The sequence below is a fragment of the Diuraphis noxia genome, unplaced genomic scaffold (genome assembly GCF_037042655.1).
Source record: "Diuraphis noxia isolate RWA-SAM2 unplaced genomic scaffold, SU_Dnox_SAM2 contig0002, whole genome shotgun sequence".
Classification (NCBI taxonomy): Eukaryota; Metazoa; Arthropoda; class Insecta; order Hemiptera; family Aphididae; genus Diuraphis; species Diuraphis noxia.
The window spans coordinates 52,227,420-52,252,275 of record NW_028301712.1 but is presented as its reverse complement, the minus strand read 5'-3'; the positions used below and the strand labels follow the sequence as shown (position 1 = coordinate 52,252,275).

General features: G+C 27.0%; 1 protein-coding gene and 1 pseudogene across 5 annotated transcripts in view; one reads left to right on the top strand and one right to left on the bottom strand.

The window, feature by feature from the left end:
* bma (SCY1-like protein bma) overlaps positions 1–24,856 on the top strand; it is a 197,980-nt gene that overhangs the window by 114,699 nt on the left and 58,425 nt on the right. For all 5 annotated transcript variants that reach the window (XM_015514803.2, XM_089219699.1, XM_089219700.1 and 2 more), the window contains 2 exons: positions 22,570–22,656; positions 23,391–23,536. In XM_015514803.2, coding sequence (XP_015370289.2) covers positions 22,570–22,656; positions 23,391–23,536 — 233 coding nt within the window. The remainder of the gene's footprint in view (positions 1–22,569; positions 22,657–23,390; positions 23,537–24,856) is intronic.
* Positions 6,383–7,085, bottom strand: LOC149058655 (KRAB domain-containing protein 2 pseudogene; annotated as a pseudogene).

Here is a 24,856-nt window from a genome sequence, read left to right as displayed (position 1 = left end):
ATTTTGAGTTTGAATAGTTACAATATTTAATTCTGTCATCGTAATGTACGATGAAAATTATACAATTATTTTGTATTTTGTCAATTGGCTCCCCCAAGGGTACCCCAAAATGTCTCTTTAGTCTTTATATGCATCTATGATAATTAACAACGATGATATTTGTAAAATTATAAATAATATTATCGTCATTAAATGTTAAAAATGCACGGAACTCATTCACGGACATTTAACCATAATTTTCGAATTTTATATTACCAAGACTTGGTGTGCCAACAAAAAATTTGATAAAAATGTAATGCCATCTTCTACTTTTATTTTACCCTCCCAACTATTTAGGTACGGCCACTCTCGTCCTCAATTTCCACTTACTACGATCATTAGCATCCACCTCACAAACACCAGTCATTCTCATATCGCACTCTATAACTTCAAACCATCTCTTTTTTGGTCTTCCTCTTCCTCTTTTTCCATACACACTCTTGTTCTTTATCACTGAACCTGCCTCACTCTTTTCTCTTCTTAAAACATGTCCTAGCCATCTCAATCTATTTTCACGAAATTTTTCAACAATTGGAGCCACTCCTATACTTCCTCTTATAAACTCATTTCTTATTCTCTCCTCTCTCGTCACTCCAATCATCTACCTTAACATTATAATCTCCATAATACACTCATTTTCCTCTTCATTGTTTTATTTTAGCCCAGCATTCTGATCCATACATCATGGTCAGCCTTACAACTGCCATATAAAATTTACCTTTTAACTTGATGCTCCTCTCAACTTCATCCATTCACACTTAATCCTCTACATAATAACTTCGTCAAAACAACCATTATTTTGCAATACGGATCCTAAGTACTTGAAACTATCAACATCGTCCCACTACCTAGCCCACTATATTCACTACATGTCTATTCTAATTTACTCTTTGAACTCTATCAAGATGGAAATTAAACTCGATATACAAATTTTTATTTCTACTAATTTTTAACCCTTTACTCACAAGCGCTACCCTCCATTCTCCCAGTCTATATTTCACCTCCTCCAGACTCTCTCCAACCAATACTACTTTATCCACAAACAACATGCACCATGATACCTCACATTGTATACTTTGTAATTTCGTCTATTACTAAAGAAAACAAGTACGGACTCAATGCTTAACCTTGATGCACTCCAATTCCAACTCTAAACTCCTCAGTCTCATCAACAAGACTTTTAACCCTTGTGTTCGCCTCTTCATACATTTCTTCAATTATATTTACATACGCCTTTGGCAACCTTTTCTTCATCAACGCTCATTTCAAAACCTCTCTAGAAACTAAGTCGTAGGCCTTCTCTAGATCAATAAAAATCATACATAACATCCTTTTTTCTTTCTCTACTTTTCCATCACTTGTCTTATACAAAATATTGGATTTATTGACGACTTGCCAGGCATAAAACCAATCTGATTTTTTAAAACAGATGTCTCACTTCAATTACCTTTTCCCAAATCTTCATAGTGTGACTCATAAGTTGTATTATTTTATCATGTAAATAATTGAAAGCCTGGATCTTAAGATTGCAAAGAGATTACAGACGTCAGAATTTGAATAAATGTATTATTAAAGGAAAACTAGGGGTAAGTATGCTTGATGAATCTTGATGTATATATATATGTAATAAAAATAAGATAGTTACTAAAACTAATCAAACTTGGTATTATATTATTTAACTAAATGTAGTTGTATACGTTTATTGCTCACACCAAATAAAAGTAAAATATATATATATATATATATATATATATATATATTATACATATTCAAAAACATTTTTTAATGTATTTTAGATTCATACATCAGAACAAAGTCAAGAATATCAATTTTTTATTTTTAGTTATTTATTATTAATTTATCAATATTTTGACTCTTTTTCAATTTAATTCAAATTAATGTGGACAAAAAAATTGTATGGATTAAATTAAGATTAGGATGCATGTGATAATTCAGCCTCTCTAGACATTAATTGAATTACCTACTTTGATTAATTAAATAAAATGTAATTTCCTAATAATATTTTCCCAAAATGCTTAAATATAGTAATTTATAATTATCCTATTTTTGGTCCATATACACAATATTAAATTATAATAAGCTATGATTTGTATTTGTGTTACAAATGTTTTTCAGTTCAGAAATTAATGTTTTTTGATAGACATTCTAATGCTTTGTCTAAGGAATTCAACAAACATCAACAGGAATTCAAAACATAAAATAATAGTTTGCATGAGCTAAGTACCTACTTACCTAGTATTATAATAGACAACATTTAACATAATAATATAATATTTAGATAAACTTAAAATCACCATAAATAAATGTTAGTCTTTAATTGTTAAGTTTTGATAAAATAAAACAACTATTTTTATTGAATTACGCATAATTTATTATTTTTTTTGTTCAAAATACATCATATTATTTACTGGAAATATATAACTTGCCTTTACCTAGAAAAAAATCAATTAAACGTGTTCGGCTTGGTGTACTTCTGTTTGAGCAACATAGTTCACAAAAGTAGGTGTCGATGTAACAGATCTAAGCTGCGCCTGGTATATTTCAACAAAATTATATTTTTAAAGGTAGATTTTTTTTTGCCTGTGACAACTAAACAATAATAATTACATTAGCAAATTGTTTTTCTTATTCTTCGTAACCTATAGCAACCACTACCTTCGTATTTTAGTAACACAGTTCATCCGTTAACCTACATTTAAGAGTTATAAATTATGGGATAAAAAGTAGCCTATGTTTCTGTCTTTCCAAAAAATTCTCTATATGACCGCAAAAGCCTCTTCAAAATTTATTCAGCCATAAGAAAATTCAAATATTATCTTAGACAAACCAATATTTCAATTGTATTTTTTTGTGTATGGTAGCGTTAATCTATGAAATTCCGTAATTCTATAAAATAACTAGTTATTCTATAGAATTACGGGTACTTTCAGTTAATGTATTAAATGAATCCATAAATACATACTTCAACTAGTTATTCTACACACTAACTAGATATTTTATAAACTAACAGTAAACGTTTTAGTTAATGTATTTAAAATTACTATTGAACAAAAGTTTTAATCAAATTACAAATTACAAAAAAAATCAAATGTTATAGTATTAAGTCAAACGACTTACATTAATATATAAAATATTAATGTTAATTTATTTCACATCAATTTATTAGAATAATAATAAAATCTTAATCAATTTACAAATTAAAATAAAAAAATCTATTATTATAGTTATAATTATTAAATTATTTTAGATTCTGAACAAAGTGATGAATGTATTGATTTTACAAAGATGTGTGTTTTTTTTTTTTGTATCTGTGTACAGCATAACTAGTCGAAAAAATGCTTCGATTTCAAACTTTGGGGTGGTTTCCGATGTAAAATTGAAGATCCTTGGTGCATTATAGAGGTCAAAAGTAAACATTTTCCAACAGTTTTCAAAAAAATAGAGAAAAACAAAAAAAAAAATGGCAGAAAAATTAGAATTTTTACGCAAAACCAGTTTTCGACCAAATCGATATTTTTGTATGGTTGTAATTCAAAAACTAATCACTGTAAATACTTGAAATTTTCACAAAATGTATATGTTAGTGTTATATATATACAGTTAAATTATCAAAAAGTTTTGACTTTTTTGAGTTATTTATAGACCAATAAAATTTTCAATTTTTTTGAGAATTTTTTTTTGAAATGTCGGTAAAAAAATGTTAGACGACCAAAAAAACTTGAAAATTTAATACAAGGTTCCTTATAAGTTTTTCTTATTGTAGCTAAAAAAAATTAAAAATCGTTAGTCACAATTTTTTTTTATAAGCGTTTATAGTTCAAATTTTTACGAAATATGTCGAAAACGCGAAAATTTGCAAGTACCTAATTTTGAAGCTGAAAAATTATAAAATTTTTTTGTTTATAACTAAGAATTAAAAATATAACACTAAGTTTTCCATAAGTTTTCCTTCAAATAGCTATAGAGAAAACTCGAAGCGTCGTTATAGGAAAAATTTTAAGTGCGTTTGAATTTTAAATTTTTTCCAAATAGCGTAAAGATAACGATATATCCTCAAACTATTTTAAACATTTGTTATTATTAAAAAAGTATAAGTCGTAGATACTTGAAAATTTTACCAGTTATTTAGATCGGCATTTTCTTTACATGATTTTATTTTCAAAATATTTTGACTGTTTTTGAGGTATAAATAGACAACTGAAATTTTCAATTTTTCTGAAAAATTTTTTTTTAAGTGTTGATAAAATTTTTTTGGCCCTATCAAAATACTTGAAAATTGAATACAAAGTTCCTCATAAGTTATTCTTATAAGTTATAGTAATTAAGAAATTATAAAAATACGTATGCACAATTTTTTTTTATTAACATTTGAAGTTCAAATATTGACTAAATACGTAAAAATTACGAAAATTTGCAAATTATTTTAAGCTAGAAATTTATACAAAATTTTTTTTTTAAATCAAAGATTTGAAAATTTTTAACTATCTATAATATATCCTAGACTGACAAATCATCTCATCTCCGTTCAGAATCGTTTTTCGTATACAATGATACCTATCATTGCATTCAAATCTAACCTACCCTAGTCAGAGGTCCACCCCACCACCTAATGTACAGCAGAGCGACATCCACTTCTTTTTTTTACAATTTACAATTTATTTATTACAGGAAATTTTTGGCTGCATCCGAGTTCCGTCCCGAGAACCTTTTTTTATACCAATTCCGTCCCTGTTAAAAAAAGGTATATACCAATTCCGTCCCAGTTAAAAAAAGGTATATACTAATTCCGTCCTTAATAATTTTTATAATTTAGTCGTATATATATATTTTAGCGTTTTTAAGAACATATTAGCATTATATTTTAAGCATTAAAGAACTTAAATAACCGCTCTTTAATTATTATAAATTTAGTTATCTTTCCAATTTTTATATATGCTTTGTATTGTTTTCGAATGCACTTCCATCGTTCAATATCGTTATTCAACTCTTTGTGAAAACAAAATTTAAATTCATTTTTAATAATTAACATTTTACCTTTTTCATTGTACATATATTGTAGACTATCCATTTTTAATATATATTAACGAAGCACGGATACGCACAAAAAATAACGACTGAAAAGTTTATTTGGTTCAATAACTGAAATCATATTATCTTTATTTCTAATAAATTAAATATTATAATAAAATAATAATAATAAATAATTTAATAATATGATATTATTAAAGTCGATTATTTTGTGCGATAACTGATATCATATTATCTTTATATCTAAATAATGTGATATTGTTGAATTCGATTTTTCCACGGGACGGAATTGGTATATCCGTCAAAAAAACCCTGGACGGAACTAGTATATCTAAAAATTCAATTTTTATAATTGAGACGGAACTCGGATGCAGCCAAATTTTTGGGTGACATTTAAAATTACATAGTAAATTATTTTTTAAACATATGCACCGTTTTGTGGTGCCCTTTTGTTGGCATATATATTTAAAGAACCCTTGTCCTAGTGATTGGGATTCGGTTGTTATTGGAAGGCAAATATCTACATCTGGAACGTCACGAAGCGTAATAAACTTTTCCGTGCATAAATTAAATTGTTACCTCACGTAAAGTTGTTTTAGTATACCGTATTTAGTTCCTAAAACAAAATTGTTTGAATTATTAGTAAATAAATAAAAAAATTCATTAATAAAAAAAAATTACCTAAGCGATAAAATCCGTCGGTTGTTTGTTCTAATACAATTGCAATTATAGATTGTGGACCACATTTTGATCTGTCTACATCTGGAATTTTTACTCGTACGTTACATCATTGAAGAGCATGTGGATGAGACATATCTGATTGGAGTTTCATTCTTTTAGCTTAACGTTCTAAGCATTCCTTTGCTTCTTCTCTTTTATTGGAAATATTTTCTTTATTTTTGCAAAGTTGACACAATTTTTCCTTGGAATTTTCTTAATTTCCCATAAATATATGTTTGCATATTTTACATTTATTTTTCTCTAAATCTTCGTTAATGTTATTATTTAAACTTTTGTCAGTATTCAATACTTTCAAAATATTGTCTGGTGTATTTGAAGAAATTCCTACTTTTGGGAAACATCTGAACATTGCTTCATAAGGATGTTGTCCTATCCCCCTATGAAAAGCTTTATTTTTCATAAATTGAATACACCTTAGACCTTCACTCCATTTTGTTATGTTGTTATCCTTCGTCCAGGTAATTATCATATTCATTATATCTTGATTTGCCCTCTCCACTGATCCTTGGGATTGACTGTGGCTAGGTTTGCATTGAATAATAGATAATTCAGGCTACGTTTCTTTTAATGAATCTATTGTTTGGTTTCTGAATTCACGACCGTTGTCACTTTGTAGTACACTTAGAGCATCGAACACCGTAAAAATATCTATGAAATAATACAATACTTCTTCAGCTCTTTTCGATTTTAATGGTTTTAAAATACAAAATGTAGTCAAACGATCTTGATACATTAACACAAATTTATATTCACCATCAGCTTGACTTTGATAATCAATAAGATCTAATTGACATCTACAATTAAATTCAGAAAAAAAATCATAGGATTTATCATGATACCTCTTTTTTCACTTTTTTTATTTTTTTACACATGATTCACATAAATTTAAAAAAAATTGACGTTTGATTGAGTAATATTTTTATATTTTTTTTTCAGTTCATACATCATTATATCTCTATCATCATATCCAGTAGATAGGTTAATGTTAAGTAAAATATCATAATATAATTCTTCGTCATGGGCGTAAAATATAATACCAGAATTTTCTTTTATTGGACGTAAAAGTTTTTCATTACCTTGCACTTCTATCACATCATAATGTTGTACTAACCAATAATCACGTGACAATTATTTTTTTCCTGTTTTAATACATTTCACTTCACTTATTAAGAAATCATATTTTCTTTTCAGCAAAAATGTGCTGTTATTACGTTCTGTTGTTGTATTTTTATAATTGCATTAAATTTGTTTTTCATTTTAAAGCACATTTATTAGTTATTACACTATACAAAAATAAAAATTATCAAACTAACTAAGCTAAACTCGCGATATCTACACTGTCACACAAATAAGTCTAGTCTATGCCGAATGGTGTAGTTCAATACTATCTTATCTTATTATTGTTATTAATAAAATGACAATGGTAACAAATCCTGTATGTTATCTAATCCAGTCCCGGTCATCTACCTAATAATATAAATTTCACTCATTAACGAAAACCCAATCGATATTTTATATATTAACTAGTAAAACCGTGTAATTTATATATGAACGAACATATTTAGGAATTTTATAGAATAACTAATTATTTAATGAAATAACGTATTACATACATTACGCTAACATATTATATAATTTTCCATGTATACATTTTTACAGTGTACGAATATAGTGACTTTGATATCATTGCATTTTCTGAATAGTATTAAATACCTAATTAATATTTAATGAAAGTAAATGCCTTAAATTGGGAATATTTAATACGTTTTGACTTTTCTACTTTCTAGTAACATATCCACCACCCTCCATCAACGAACAGGTGGGTAATATAATATACCTGGATTTAATTTGCATGGTCCCATATGGGGAATTTAGTGGTTTCACTGAACGTTTCCCACAGGTCAGTAATAACTAATATTTACCATTTTACTTTTAAAAAATACATATATATATATATGTATGTATATATCTATATTTATCTATTTAATAAAGCTATTATAAGTATGCATTCAACAAATAATAGGTTGATATAAAATAATTAAATACATGGTTTGAGAATAGCATTGAACATAAAACCGTATTGAACATTATTATAATATTATAATAGCATACAAATTATACAACTTAAACTATTAATTGTATTTTTAGAATGATTTTGAATATCAAAGCGTTTTACCAAAAAAATTATGTCACGTAATAGTTTAGTGTTTTTGAGCATTTTCAAACACATTAAAGTGAATTCAAATGCATGTGAGCTGGCATGGCACTTCTCATAAAAATTCGCATAGACTCAGAAATATAATATTGAACATATATCTACAATCTACATATTTGGTGGAATTTGAGTGAAAAAAAAAATACCATGATCATGAAAAAAACTACGAAATAATATGAACTCACAATAATAGACCGTTAATATTATATTTTATATAAATAAACGTGTATATAAAACCTTTTATCAAGATATTAATACAACGATGTTAGTAAAATTTTCAGCTTTATTCTAGTAAGTTTAAGTTTAAATTAACTTTTAAAAAAGGGAAAAAAATAATACCATTATATAGGTAATATTAGTTCAGAATAAACAAAATATTAAACACCATACAAAATAAATATTGTGGGCATGTATTACACTACATACATAATATTATCACAGATTATATAAAACCGGATGGTGCACTCCCTATTCGGCCCATGTAATTCTCAAAAATGCGAAAAATCAAAACCTACCTCAAATCAGTGTCACCACGGATAGGGAAAATAAGGCTTTATATGAAATTATTGTTTATTAACTACACATCACTGACTTTTTTGACACTATTCAGCCTTTGTACCACAGATTATATAAATATATATTTAAATATACTGTACCGAATTACTGTTATTGTTTTGCTGCTCATTGCTCAACGCACGCGGTATGCCGAGTGTGAATTTTTTTATTTATTAAACTTTTTTATTTAATCTTCATAATTTATTTTTGCACCAATTATTTTATATTTATTTAATAATAAAGAAAATATTTTTCATATTTGATTCTGTAAGATACCCGATTTTTTATATCTGTAAAACTTAGTATAATATTTCATGTTAAACCATGCCCATTTAGTTAGCTTTTCGAATTATTTTTTGGACGTAAAATTTAAAAATTAAAAGTCGGGCTTCTTTTACGGAATCTGATTTTAATCTTCTCTACCTATAATTTTTTTTATTTATTTATGTTTTGTGTATTGAACTTGTGAAGAACATTATAATAAATAAGCTAATACTCCTGCCACAGACCAAAATTTGTTTTTATTTTAAAAATAATGTATTTCCTCCTTGTCTTTGTGATGTAGACAGTAAAATATTTTTAAATTGTGTAACAGAGTCACTATTTCTTGAAGTGTAAATAAAAATATCGAAAAAGAGAAAACAAATTTAGTATTCTGGAATAATATGCACAAAAAAATATTTTAAATATTTAAAAAACACTTCTCAAAAAATGTTGGGGAAGTATTTGTGTGCTTAACATGAATATCTCTTAAAAGTTTTAAAAAATACAAGTAGATTTGATAAACATAAGCCCCAAGATTATAACAGACTAATCCATATTATATTGAATTAAAGCTACGCAAAATTTTATATGATTTTTGGAATTCCATTAGCATTGAGCCATTGACGCTCAAAGTACATATAAATTATATATGATATAATATTATATTATGATGTATTAAATATTATTTGATACAATAATTAAAAATTATGGTAAAAGTTGTTGTACATTAATTTATTTCTCTTATGTGACCCTACTGATTTGAGGTAGGTTCGTGTTATCAGTAAATCGAAGAAGTGCACCATCTGGTTTTATATAATCTGTGATATTATTATGTTACACAATTTACCACTGTTTATGATTTATTTAGTACAAATATGGTAGATATGTATAAATCACTACACGTCTACACACCTAGCTAATATACTTAAAATTAAGTTTTTTTTTCATTCAAAAAGCAAAATCGAATTTTATGAAGGAGCATAACATAAAGTATCCCGTAAAATGGTCTTTTCACTGGGTCGTCAAAGTTTGTGTCAAAATTTATTCAAAAAATGTTAGCAAAGTGTTACTATGCGTGTTTACGTTGTCAATCTACTCGACGCACGCAAAAGAACAGTAAGTAGAGAGGTGTTAAGTCATCTTTACGTCGGTAAAGGACTATCTATGTAGAATTTATATTATAGTTTCACTCGATTTAATTTTGAACACATGTTGGTAGTGGCCTAATCATAATATCTATAATTCCCTTGAAAAACAATTGTTATCAATGATAAGTTATAAGTGTTGATATTGTTTTATCAAAATAATACACACATATTTAATTTTAAAATTGTTATACATGAAGAGATGGCTGTTATCTTCTTTATACTACATCACAGCCATCGTAAGAACATTGTCCAAAAGTCTGACCTAGGGTCTAGTAGACGGATATTTTTTTTTTATTAAAAAATAATTGTGATTTTTTCATCATTGTTTTTATCAATTCTCATTGGGCACATTTTTTTATTATTTACATAACATCAGCCATCGAGTGGTATGGATCAATTCGATTAGAATTGAGTAGAATTACTTTTCCTACCAATAAAAAAATACAATAAATTTAAATAATATTAAGGCAAAATAACAATTCACGATTTGCAAACTAGTAGTAATATAATGTGTCATAATATTTAATTCTTATAGACTGGTGAAACAGCATTTGTTCGCTATAATGTTATCAAATTATATTAACCGTGATATTGTTATTTGTTTGATATATAACAATAATATAGTTACCTATGTGCTTAACATAATATTTCCTTTAGTCTGATAAATAATATATTATATTAATACTTATATTTTACTGGTTTTTGGTTTTGAAAATATGTGTAAAATGTATTCTATTGTCATTTAGTTGCTCTGCGTATCAATACAAGAGGATTTAAATTTTAAATTGTGATTCGTCAATTCAATGACACGCATAAAGTTTGAACGCTAGCATATAGCCAAAACTTTATCAGTCGTATAAATTATAATTATATGGTCCTCAAACGATTTATTCGTACGCAAACATAATAATATTATATTATAAAATGAATTTCTGTATCGATGTGGTGTTATTAGAATGTTATAACATTAATTGCCAGTAAACTACGTTGATTTACTACTTCACTGCATGTTATTTTTTTCGTTATTATATTGTACAATGTTTGTATTATACAATATTCGTTTGATGTGCACATTCGAAACGAATTTTTTCAAATAACGCGTGTGAACTGTTTCTTCTGTTCCACCCGTTATGGAAACCACGTAATTGTTTCTGGAAAAAAGTAACTACCTACAAGGTTGGTTTTTATTTTATTGTGTATATATGTCGAGAAATCCTGGTAGTTTTTCCTGAATTCAACGTTTTTTTACACATGCAACGTAAGCCCATTGTTTCCTGTAGTATTATCTTTTTTTTTTTGCAAATATACTATCACATGTTTTTTTTTTTTAGTATAAACTAAAACGTTTTTGGCAGGTATAATTTATATTAATTACTATTTTTAAATTTATATATATGTTTTCTGCTAGACATAAATACAAATTGCTTTACGTATATTAAACTACTTAACAATATTAAACGATTAATCTATGATTAAGTGATTAATAAATGTACACAGGTTACATAATTTAAAATTCATGAGTTTCAATAAATATAGTATAATCGTTGCATGCGTCAATCATCTGAATCCACCTTAACAGCATACTTATATAAATTATTTTAACACGTATATCTAAAAAATAAATTAAACGAAATTTTAATCATGAATTATTAGGTATTGAATTCTCAATCATAAAGATAGATTAATTTCTAAAATGACTTCCAAGGCTAAGTTTTATTTATTTTAACATAAACGATCTTATTTTTACCTATAAAATTACGTGTGCTGAGTCTAACTTAGTCAAATAGTCAATCAATTATAGTCTAAAGCAAATATCGCGAGCGATAAATGAATTATTTATTTACAGATAAAACGTACTAAATATATAATAAATTATATTCAATTATACTATAATATTATGAAATGATAGTAATATTATAGCATCTTTTTCCCTTATTGTATCATTTAAAATTTAAATGCTGTAACTATAGTAATAGTCATTCTTGATACAAGAATAACTTGAAAAAAATACATAAAAAACACAATAAACCCATACCAATAGAAGAATAAAAATATTATATCCTCCTAGTTCAAAGAATTCAACATTAAAATATATTGCACATAATACATATTACTAACTACTAAACTTTACAATTTATAGTCTAAAATACTAGATAGTGTTTCTCAACCTTTTTCTACGACGATGACTTAATTTTGATTCATAAAAATGGAGCTGTACTTAATACAAATTGATGCATATTATTTTGTAATTGCATATTATAACATTTACTTATTTTGAGATCAGCCTATATTCAAAATTGTTTTTCTTATCTGTAGTTATTACAAACACATCATATAACACCATAATAATGTCTTAAATATTTATACTTCGCACATGAAAAATATAAATTAACATTTTTTTCTGGAAACACAGTAGTTCCGGTAAAGAAAATTGTACATAAATCAATAATGATAGGTACTCTTAGCATATGTAAGTCAAATTTAGATCATTAAATCTCAATTTAAAATTTAAAATCTTAAGACAGCACTAAATAAACTTCTCAAAATATCTTTAAAACCCTCTTACTAGTTTATGCATAACAAGTGACTCTACTTTTCTTAGACTTTGAATCAAAGTCAAATTCAAAAAATTAATATATGATTCTACTTAACTCAAGGGAATTTTCCACAATTAAATTAGGTAAAAATGAATAACAGCCTATATTAAACCCACTTCCTCATTAATTATGATTTTCTAAATATATCACCTTTGTCTTAAACTTAATTTCATATAATTGTGTATATTTACATTCACATTCATAATTTAAATATTTTTATTGGTAATAATTTTGTTTACATTAATATTAATGAATTTAAGATACATTGTTAAAAATACAAACATAATTGTAATATATTCAAATGATTAAATAAATCAATAGTACAAAAAAAAGTTAAGATTTCATCATGGTAAAATATTTTGTTTACTTTTATTGCAATTTATGAAGATCCTATAATAACTTAATATTTTTATATAGTTTTTACATAATAACAATACAACATAAATATACGTTTCTGTAGGTATACAGTTACACATAAAAAAACATTCCACAAAATATTTGTTATCATTTCGGATAAAAACTGTGAATGTAAAATAAAAGTACCTTGCTTGATATTTGGCTAAAATTTTTTACAATCGACATTCTGAATGAAAGCTCATATAACAGGATATGGCCTATGGGTATAATAATATAATAACAATAATATTATCGTAAAGAAAAATGAAATGTAATAAACTATCTTGATCGTGTAACGAAATGATTTGTTTATTTTTCGATTTTCTCGCGTCGATCTTGGAACTATTTTTTTAATCATATCCATTAAATAAAGTCATGAAGAATGTTGTATCAAATTTTAATGTTTTATTAGATGTACAAAATTAATATTCTCTATCAAGAAAAACTGATAAACCTTGTATTCATTTTTGAAATTGAATTTTTCGTAATTATTACTAAAACCTAAACATCTAAAAAATATTAAAACACTATTTTTATCTATAAACATTTTAAATTCAATTAAAATTCAAAATTGGTGGGAATTAAAATGTATTTTATCTAATATTTATTACGATTATTTTAATATTCAAACATTTTATTTGCGAGACTTACAACTGCTACCTACATAGGTATATTTTTATACCTTAAAGTTGTCATTTAAAAAATATTTTGAGCTATTGTCTACTTATACCATGAAATACGGTATCGTTTTAAAAGTTAATAATATTAATAAACTATATGATACAAATAGTTTATACTATTATATGCCCAGAATATAAGTGTACTGAGTCAGGCTAAGCACCATTTTCCAACAAATGACACCTAATTTTTGCTCCTACAGTTAGTACCTGACCTACTGTAAAATCAAAACGTCAAATATACGTTAATACGTCATAATGAGTTGTAGCATTGGTCACAAATAAGTCTTTAAAAGCTATCGCTACATCTTAAAGTAGACTTAAAATCTATAACCAAGCATCCAAAAAAGCATAAACTAAAAATTTACCCACATTTTTATCGGCATTTTATTAAGATGTTTTTAACTTTTGCAAAATATTCAAAATTAAGTAGCTCAGATCTAATAATACCGTTAAATAAATAATTATAACTTACTTTTTTAACTAGTTATGTGTACAAACTAAAATAAGTTAAGAATTAAAAATGCCAACATTTACTATTATATTAATTAAGTATTCTTTGTTAGTAAATTAATAATTTAATTAATACAATAACATTATTCACTCATATACTACCCCAAAACTAATAAAACTAACTAAAAATTTAGTAAATACATATAAGTTTGACGTCATATAATAATATGTAATAGAAATGAGAAACAAAAAAAACATTGTAAATACTTAATCTTATACATCTATAATAACTGCTTGGTATTTTTTTGTATGAATTTTTCTAATATTAAAATTTTACTTGGTAATAGTTTGACAGCTATACAGTAGTATTTTTAATACAAAATTTCTACAACATCAATAAAAAAAAAATCATATTGGATGATATTTGAAGTTATGTTATGTTATCAAATTTAAGTTAGTCGTATAATGGATCCCATCTCATGCTGTTAGTTCAATAACTAATCAAAAGACAACAAAAACAATCTAATATTTTTACAACCATATTCTCAATTATTATGAATTATGTATTTTCACGAATACTGCAGCTTATGCAAATATAAATATATTGTTTATAAAATATGTAGTTATAAATTATTGTTGGTGTTTCAAAACCTATAATATAAAACTAACTTATAATAAGTTTTTTTTTTGTTATTAACTTAAATAATAATTATTTCTTTAAATATTGTTCTATAATTCATCTAATGTGGATTGTTTAATTATTATCTTTTACTTACCTACTAAAACAGTCATTGCTTAGCCGGTTTCACTTTATCCAACAACTTAACCATCTTAACCAACACTGTTTGTTTTGTGCTCTGACCACCATTTGAATTATTAAGTAGATGGGGATTAAGTTTTAATACGCACAAATACATAACTATTATCATTTGAGCTACTATATTATATATGTGCGATATTAAGCCATCATGATGTAATGGTGATTGATACTCTGGTCCGAGAACAAGAGAATTGCGTATGTGTGGAAACAGCACCGGAATTAATCCCAAGTGTTAAATCTGGAGTCTATTTAACCGTTATTAAGGTTACCTAACATAATAATATACAAGAGATATAGGTATAAACTCTCTAATTATGAAAGTGTGATTATTAGTTCCATAAAAATAGGTTTTGGACTAAAAAATATATACACGAGCTATGTCGTGATAATTCAAATAACCCTCCTCACTTTCACATCCATAAAATCATTTAGCTATGAATTTTTTTCATAAAATCTGTTATATTAAAATAATTAATTTACCTGTTAAAGATAAACACAATCATCATAATTAATATTTCCTAGTGTCTTAATATTTTGTCATTTAATTTGAACACAACATGAATAAATGTTGAATGTACTAACTATATAATATTTTCTGTGACTCACGTGTATCACACCTATAATATTATATTCCAAAGTATTTATAGTTTCTTAAAACAAACATGATTGGTTGACGTAAAATGCTATTAATTAATACCATATTAGAGTTAAAGTTTGTGTGGGTAGTATATTGGTCTTTGTCAACACAAGGTATTCTATTAATAATTATTGACCATCAAACAGTATTATTTATATAAGTAGGTATAAGAGAAATAATTAAATTGTATTTCCTTGACAAAATAATGTTTCAAAATAACCTCGTTGGTACTTGGTATAGTTTAATTTATATACAATGTAATGGTATAAATCTAACGCGTATTGCGCACGTTATAACAGTTTAAAGTTTCTCAATATGTAAACTTCAGCAATGGCTGTTCTTAGAATCATTGAAGCCATAACCACTATAGAACGAGTTAAATCCCTTGCTGCACATATTGTATTTAATATTTAGCCATTTTGATTTTCACCTATTTAGATGTTTAATTTAGGGAATTATAAAAACACGCATATAAATTTTCTATTTAAAATAATTAAAGTTTACTTTTAATAATATATAATTATTATTTTTATTTCAAATTCACATAACAACGTGATATCAAAACAAAAATACGAATACAATATTGTTGCTATTAAATATTATCAATGGTTCAAGTTAAGTAAAACAAGAAGGAGTTTGTATACTTGTTTGTTGTTCAACAGCTTAACGGTCCATTAAGGACCTGCGCTGCCACTAGTAAGCCTCTCCATTTTTCTCTGTTCAAAGTCCAGTCTAACGTTGCATCCTCATCTATTAGTCTCATATCCTTTTCCACTGTGTCTTTCCATCTTGTTCTTGGTCTTCCAAGTGGACGTTTTTTATTTATTTTTCGTATCAGAACATTCTTTAATAAATCTCCATCCGCTCTCCATACATGTCCTAACCACTCTAGGCGTTTACATCTTATATATGTGAGTATATTTGGTTTTTCATACAGGTTATACAGTTCTTCATTGTGTCTTTTTTCATATATTCCTAGGTTGTCGTTGGACACTGGTCCATATATATTTCTTAGTATTATTCTTTCCCATATAGCAAGTTTTTTATTATTATCTTTTGTTGTGGACCAGGTCTCACACCCATAGGTTACTACTGGTCTAAGGTAGCTTGTGTACAAAGTGGTTTTAGACTTTCTTGATAGCAGTTTTGATCTCAATAGTTTGTTTATGCTGAAGTAACACCTATTTCCATTTGACATTCTTTCTTTTATCTCCTTATGCATGTTGTTGCTGTTGTTTATATTAACACCCAAGTATTTGAAATTATCCACCTTTTCAAAATTCATACTTCCCACTTTCAGGTTTGATTGATCTACGTTTCTTCTGGATAGTATCATAAGTTTAGTTTTTTCTTCGTTGATACATAAACCCATGTTTTTGCTGGCTTCTATTAGTTTAGAGAGTGAGTGGGAAATTTCTTCTCGCGTATTCCCTAAAAGAACTATATCATCAGCATATGCTAAGATAGTTTCTTCACCAATAACTTCCATTCTTCTGTCTTCATAAGCTTCTCTAATAACTTTTTCTAGTCCCAGATTGAACAATGTTGGGGATATGGCATCTCCTTGTCGTAATCCAGAATTAACCTCAAAGGCTGGTGATAGTGTCTGAAGAAAACGTACTTTCAGTACAGGTCTTGTCATTACACATCTTTACTAAATTTCCATATTTTTTGGGAATTCCAAAATGTAACATTGCTTTCCATAATTCCTGTCTGTTCACACTATCATAAGCTTGTTTGTAGTCAACAAATATCATATATAAGTCCATGTCAAATTCGTAGTATTTCTCCATTGTTTGTCTTAAGGTAAAAATGTGGTCGATAGTGAATTTCCCCTTTATAAAGCCACACTAGTATCTTCCGATGGTACCCTCTGCATATGGCGTTATTCTTTCCAAAAGGAGCGTTGACAATATCTTGAAACAAGTATCCAATAATGAGATTCTTCTGTAATTTTTTGGGTCTAAGGTGTCTCCTTTTTTAAATATTGGGCATAGTATTGCCGTGTTCTACTCTCCTGGCATTACTTCGGTTTCCCAAATTTCCTTAATCATTTTCCAAATTTCATCTTTAATCGTATTTCCTCCATTTTTTAATAATTCCGCAACTACGTTGTTTTCTCCAGATGATTTGTTGTTTTTAAGTTTTTTTATGATGTTATAGATTTCCTGTTTTGTTGGAGTTTTAATATATGGTTCCGCTGTACTATATTGCATAGATATATCTTCATGTGTTGGTATTGGTGGTGTTTTATTTAGTAATCTTTCGAAATGTTTTTTAAATTCTTCTACTACAGATTCTTCTTTTGTTACTAACTCACCTAGTTCATTCCTTAGGATCCTAGTCTGCGGTTTATATCCCTATTTAATGTTGGCAGTTTTGCTAAAGAATCTTCTGGAGTTATTTTTATTTTCTTCAATTTCCTCAATCTTTCTTTTTTCCGCTAATCTTTTTTCACATCTTAGTACTTTATTGGTTTCTTTTTTAGTATATTTATATCTTTCCATATTTATGTCACTTGGGTCCTTGATAGTTTTTTCTCGTATGCGGTTTCTTCTGTCTATTGCTTCCTTGCACCTATCATTAAACCATTCTTTTCTTTTTTCTTGTTTTCTTATTCCTAGGCAATAATTAGCACTATTGACTACCGCCGTCTTGATTCTGTCCCATATCCGTTCTGCATCTTCATCTACATTACTGTTGGATTTTTGTAATTCTTGTTGAGTTTTACAGATGTATTCCTCTAGAACCTTCTTTTCTGACAGTTTTTCTATATCGTATTTTACGAATTTTACATATTTTACCTTTTTCCATCTTTCAGATAGCCTAATTTTAAGTTTTGTAATTACCAGGTAATGATCCGAGTCGGCGTCTGCACCTCTATAGCTCCTGACACTTTTTATGCATCCTTTATGCTTATTTTGTATCATAACGTGATCAATTTTGGTTTTTTGTTATTCTATTAGGTGCTATCCAAGTTTGTTTGTATATATCTTTCCTTGGAAAGTATGTACTACTAAGGGTAAAACCGTTCGTTATACATAGGTTGATCAATCTGGTTCCATTATCGTTACTTACGTCATGTAAGCTATTTGGTCCAATCGTTGGTCTATATATATCTTCTTTTCCTATTTTTGCATTAAAGTCACCTATTAATATTTTTATACAGCTATTTGGTGTTGTGTCAAGTATGTGTCCTAGTTCATCGTAAAACTCATTCTTAATATTTTTTTCTTTCTCTTCAGTTGGTGCATATGCGTTTACGATAATGCTATCAAAAATGTGACCTGTGAGTCGGATATAGCATATTCAGTCACTTACTGCCGTGAATTCTTTTACTTGTGGTAGCGTATCATCGCTCACTACAAATCCCACACCATTTTCATGTCTTCCATCCTTTCTTCCGCTATAGAATATGGTTTTATCATCTTTTTTCATATTTCCGTCATTTGGCCATCTAATTTCTTGCAGAGCTAATATGTTCGTATTATATTTTTTAATAGCGTCCAGTAAGTACTGTAACGCTCCAGGTTTGTTTAAGGTCCTAACATTCCATGTACCAATTTTTATTCCATTTTCCAGTTCCGGTCGTTGTCCATTAATCCAATTCCGAGGCTTATTTTGTGGTTTCTTAACATACTTTTTTTTCTGATGTAGGGTTGTCCCCCAACCTGGAGCACCAGACTACCCCAACCAATTAAGGTCAGGGTAGGGCTATTGAAATGTACTAAGGTACATTGGGCGACGGGCGCGCTACTTTCCCTACGCCAAAAGTTTGTATACTTAATAATAATAAAACAACAACTAGATGGATCATGTAGTTGATTAGATACCTATTTTTAGATTAATCTACGCAATATAAGGTCTAATTATATAACTATTATTTAGTTGACAAAAGTAATACATTATTTTTAATAACAGCAATTATCCAAAAGTTTTTGCACATATAAGAAAAAGAATTTGATGTTTCAAAGATATGGAATCTTTAAACATAAAACTAATTTCATAATTATTGTAACCACCAAAAATAGTACCGTTGTGGAACCCTTTATAATATAATTAATGATTATATTGAAAATTGAATTTATGTTTTTTACTTCAGTCCCCTATTTAAAACTTCTTGGTAGCTTTCAGTTAACATAAAAATAATTTAATGTTCGATGAAAATTTAATAGAAATAATTTTTTCATGAATAAATGTTACGCATAATTATATATTTTTTTATCAAATAACTTTTTTTTAAATTTGTTTTTGTTGGTCTTGTTTTAGAATCGTATGCTTATAATATATAGATAATATTTTTGTGTTCGTTATATCTGCCAGTGCAATATTCATAACTTACATTGCTATAAATGCCAATACTGCTGATAATTTAATCTTATATGATTTACACGTTCATTGGCACATACGCTGACGATACTCTAATATCGGCGTCACATCACAATCCTGAAATTGCTAGATTAAGGATCCAAAACCACCTTAACATGATTAACTTATGGGCAAATCGTTGGAAAATAAAAATAAACGAAACCAAATAAATTCACGTAAAATTCACTTTACGAAACTCTGACTACCCTCCAGTTACACTCAACAACAAAGTCCTTCCTTCAGCAAACGAAGTTAAGTACTTAGGGCTCACATTTGACAAACGTCTTACGTGGGGTCCACACCTAAAACTAAAGCGGAAACAAGTTTACTCCAGGCTGCACCTCCTTAGATCCCTTTTAAAATCTAAACTATCCCTAACAAACAAGGTGACAATATGTATATAAAGCGATAATCCGCCCGGTCTGGCTCTATGGCATTCAGCTATGGGGGTCTTCAAAGCCTTCCAACACTAGAACTCTACAAGCTTTTCAATCAATATGCCTACGCCTAATAACCTCCGTCCCCTGGTACGTAACAAATAAAAATCTCCACAAAGATTTAAATCTACCTACCCTTAACGATTTAGCCAAAACCCATTATACCAAATTCTTTTCCAAACTCCACACTCATTACAACCCTTTAATCCAAAAATTATCCTCTGCAACACACGCTCCCAAAATACTAAAAAGGCTGTGGCCCCGAGACATGCTCAAAGCATAAAATACAAAAAAAAAAAAAACAATTAAAACTATACCTAATAATTAACTTAATGTTTCTTGTTAGGTGGCACTACTGAGGGCCTTCCTTTTATAATATTCTTAATGTCATATAAATAAAATTGTTTCGTCATACTTACTGATTATTGTAAAAATAGATTGTAAATATATTCTTCTAAATAAAAAAAACAAATCTGTGAGAAAAAAAAATCTTTATGATGCTGCCGTTGACCATTGTCATTGTTTACTAAAACTTTTCGACACTAACAATATTGATTTAACATCTTTTTTTAAATTCTATCATTTACCTATGAAGTGAAAATGATTGAACTTCATAATATCATAAAGTAAATATTATATTTAATATAATACATGTTTAGCTATGAGATATTAGGCAAGTAGGTATTCATATACAAGTAGTCATATTACAATAATGACAATTGGAACTTAAATAATTTGATTAGGCAGTAAAACATTAACAATATTGATTATATTTTATAATAGGATTATAAATTACGTTCAGACACAAGGAACATAACTCGGAGGGTGTGTTTTTTCATACTGTTTAAAATTATTATTGTATTCGGAAGCAATGAATTGTTCAAAGTAACACTAAAATCCCCAAAGATAGCTTGGCATTTAATGCGTTTTATTATTGAATACATTTCCTGTTGTTTATTTATAACTGTATAATAATAATAATAAAAAATATTATTTAGTTGGATATTGGTTGCACCTAAGCCGTTTACTGCCAAATATCAACACTGCTGATATCCATAGACTTCTTAATAAAAGTTTTTATAACTTTTCCCCGTGGAGAGTAAAGGGTGGAAAAAGGACGGAATACTTTTGTCGTTAAAACTTTTACTGTCGTAATAGAAACATGTTCATTTTAATTATTTGTCACAGTTGGTTACAAAAGGATAACAACGGAGAGTTTGCAACTAGAATTTGAATTAATTATCACATATATTTGTCAGTTCTATCTGTTGTTGAATCGTAATTCTATCAACATTGAATCATAAAATTATACATTTTTGTCGGTAAAATATTTGTGAATAATATCAAATTCACACAAAAAAGCATAATATTTCAAACGAACATTTACAAAAGCATAATATATGTTTACTCGATATAACTTAATCAGTCACTTTTTTATTCTGCATCACGAGTACCTACTTAAAACCACTGATATTTCATAGCGCATAATACATTATTAATGAAATCAATTAATTTTGTGATATTTTTGGCTCTAGAATATTATTTTCATAGAGACTCCTCTCTAAAATGGTAAAAATTTTGTACCTTGTTAGTTTAAGTTAGTTCTTGTTAATTTGATAATTTGTCGTTTCATCAAAACTTAATTGTATATTTATAAAATTAACAAAGTTCAACAAATGTCAACGCTAAGTATAGGCTTTTTAAATGTCATCCTTTGGACGAGTATAAGAAACACTATCCCTTGAGTGTAAAGTAATACATGCATCGTTTCCCTAATTGTCATTTTTGAATGACTTTACAGTCATATCATTTTTTAAAAGCTTAAATTAAATTTAAAGTACAGACTATAACATATTATACTTAGGATAAATCAATTATTGATTCATATATACGATTATTTTAATTTTTATTGAGATTTTAGTATATTGAGTGTTCTATAAACGTTTTGAAGTGAAATAATTTTACATTATTTTAAATATTTAACTATAATTTATAAAATATATGTTTGAACAGCGTTTTTCACGTTTGTCTAACGTTGAAAAAGAATTACTCAAACAATATCAACAAAACGAATATATACATAACACTAAAAATTATTTAAAACGTACTTATATTTAAAGTTAACAATGCATTTACTATTATTATTTTCATTATAAAAATAATTGTTTTTCAGTTCAGACTGAGGCTAGAGAGCGGATTACTTGTACTCCGTGGACGTCTAGGCTACCAAAAATGGCGCAACCCGATTTGGATTATATAGGTGAGTCTGATGGTATTATATAAATTATTCATAATAATATTATAGGGATGCTGTATTATATTATAAATCAAATAACTTAAATTAGTACGGTTATGGATTCTACGTGACACTACAAGTTTTAATTGATTTAAAGTACCGTTTTATGGATCAAAATCAAAATTTGAGCAAATAATTGTTGAATTATACAACATTGTGTACTAAGGATAATATATTTTTTGGTAATATTATTAGTAGATTGAGAGCTTAGATGATTTTACATTGTTAGTTATTACTATTGATCTATCAATAAAACTATTTCTTAAAAATTATACAAGTATATTAAATAATACATCTAATATTACAATATATATCTATACCCTTGTAAAACAATTTTTAACAATAATTATTATCCTTCGTATTAATTTGAAAATAATTCAGAAACTACTCAATAGAATTTTGATTAAAATACAATAAAATCATTCAGAAAAACATAACAACTTGAAGTAGAAAAGAGAGATTTTCATTTAAAAAAATAGAAGTTTATATTATTGTAGGTAAAGTAGTAATAAAAAATTTAAAAAATTTGAAACTATGGAATTTAAGTATACTTAACAATTCTAAAAATCAATATTTGAATAAATGTTCTATTAAAGAGAATCATGTGGTAAACTATGCTTAAAAAATCATTTTATGCCGTAATTTATAAAATAATATATTTGTCCCTAATTCTTTTTTTTAATGTATGCTTTCTCTAGCTCCAGAAGTCCAATTGTCTTCATATTGTAGTTCTCACAGCGATATGTTCTCGTTGGGAATGGTTATATTTGCGATATTCAATAACGGTCGACCACTGATACAAGCGAATCACAGCAGCTCAACGTACATGAAACAATTAGACGTGGTGAGTTGTAATTAAAAATGTAAATGCTAATAGTGATAATAACTGGTATGAAGAAAACAAATTACGATTACTGTTTGATATTATTGTCAAATTAATTTTAAAACAAGATTTTACAATTTTTAATTACCAAACAATTTTCTTTTGGAATAATAATAAAATCGATGTAAAATGTATGTGCATTCAAAATATCAGTTGTATAACACAGACAAAATGTGTAAAGAAAAAACTTTTTTTATTTATGGCAAATAAATGCGTTGAATAATGAAATAAATAATATAACGCACTACTTATAAAATTCAGCTATATAAACAATAAGATTTGTTAAGAAATTTAATATTTTTAACCCAAATATAATATTTACAGACAAAATAAATTTAAAAAATAATCTGGATGTAATATACTTGGCTCATTGATATAGGTTAAACAGATTATTGCATGGAGTTCACAATAATTATGTGACCTGAAAAGGAAGCGTACCTCTAAAAATACGCAAATACAACTTATATCATTAATCATTCGAATATACAATAAAATATAGGTATGCAGTATTTTTTGCAACTTATACTTATATAAACATATTAAATTATAATAAATTTACCAACTAAGATTCTCAAATGGTCGAAAGCATAATGTAACAGTTAATTACGAAATGAAAAATAATATAAAACGTGTTTTATTGTTATTCATAATAATGTATGTTTGATAATCATCGATGGAATATAAATAAATATAAAGTAACATAATAATGCAAATTTGAAATTTAAAATTTAATTATACACATTTTTTTTTTTTTTTTGAATCAAGACAGGGTGGTAAAATATAGTTACTTTATCAATATTTTCGAAAACCTTTTATATTTAAAGATTATTTTATAGTAATAAAAACATTATTTTGACTTTAATTAAAAAATGAAAAGTTTTAGGGTTTTAAAATCATATTATTATTTCGTATAAAAAACTCGTTAAAATAAATCAATAGATATTTCAAAGTGTTATCGTTGCCTCTTGAATAAACATAAACTCGGTGTTTTTTTAATTTAGTCTAATTTTTAAGGTCGTTTACTTCCTTTATTTAAATTTTATTTTAACTCAGATTTAACTTCTTTAGTATATTTATGCTGAGCGTTGTTACTGGTAACTGATGTATAAAACCATTAGCACTTTGCATCCCAGTGTTACACTTGCAGTGTATTACAAATTACATGAACAATAGTTTTGATTATTAAGTTTTAATTTCTTACTGTACACAATGATGTTCATCGCACTTTGGTTATAATAATTATTGTGCTGTTGAATCGTTGCATTAATATGAATGCAGCAA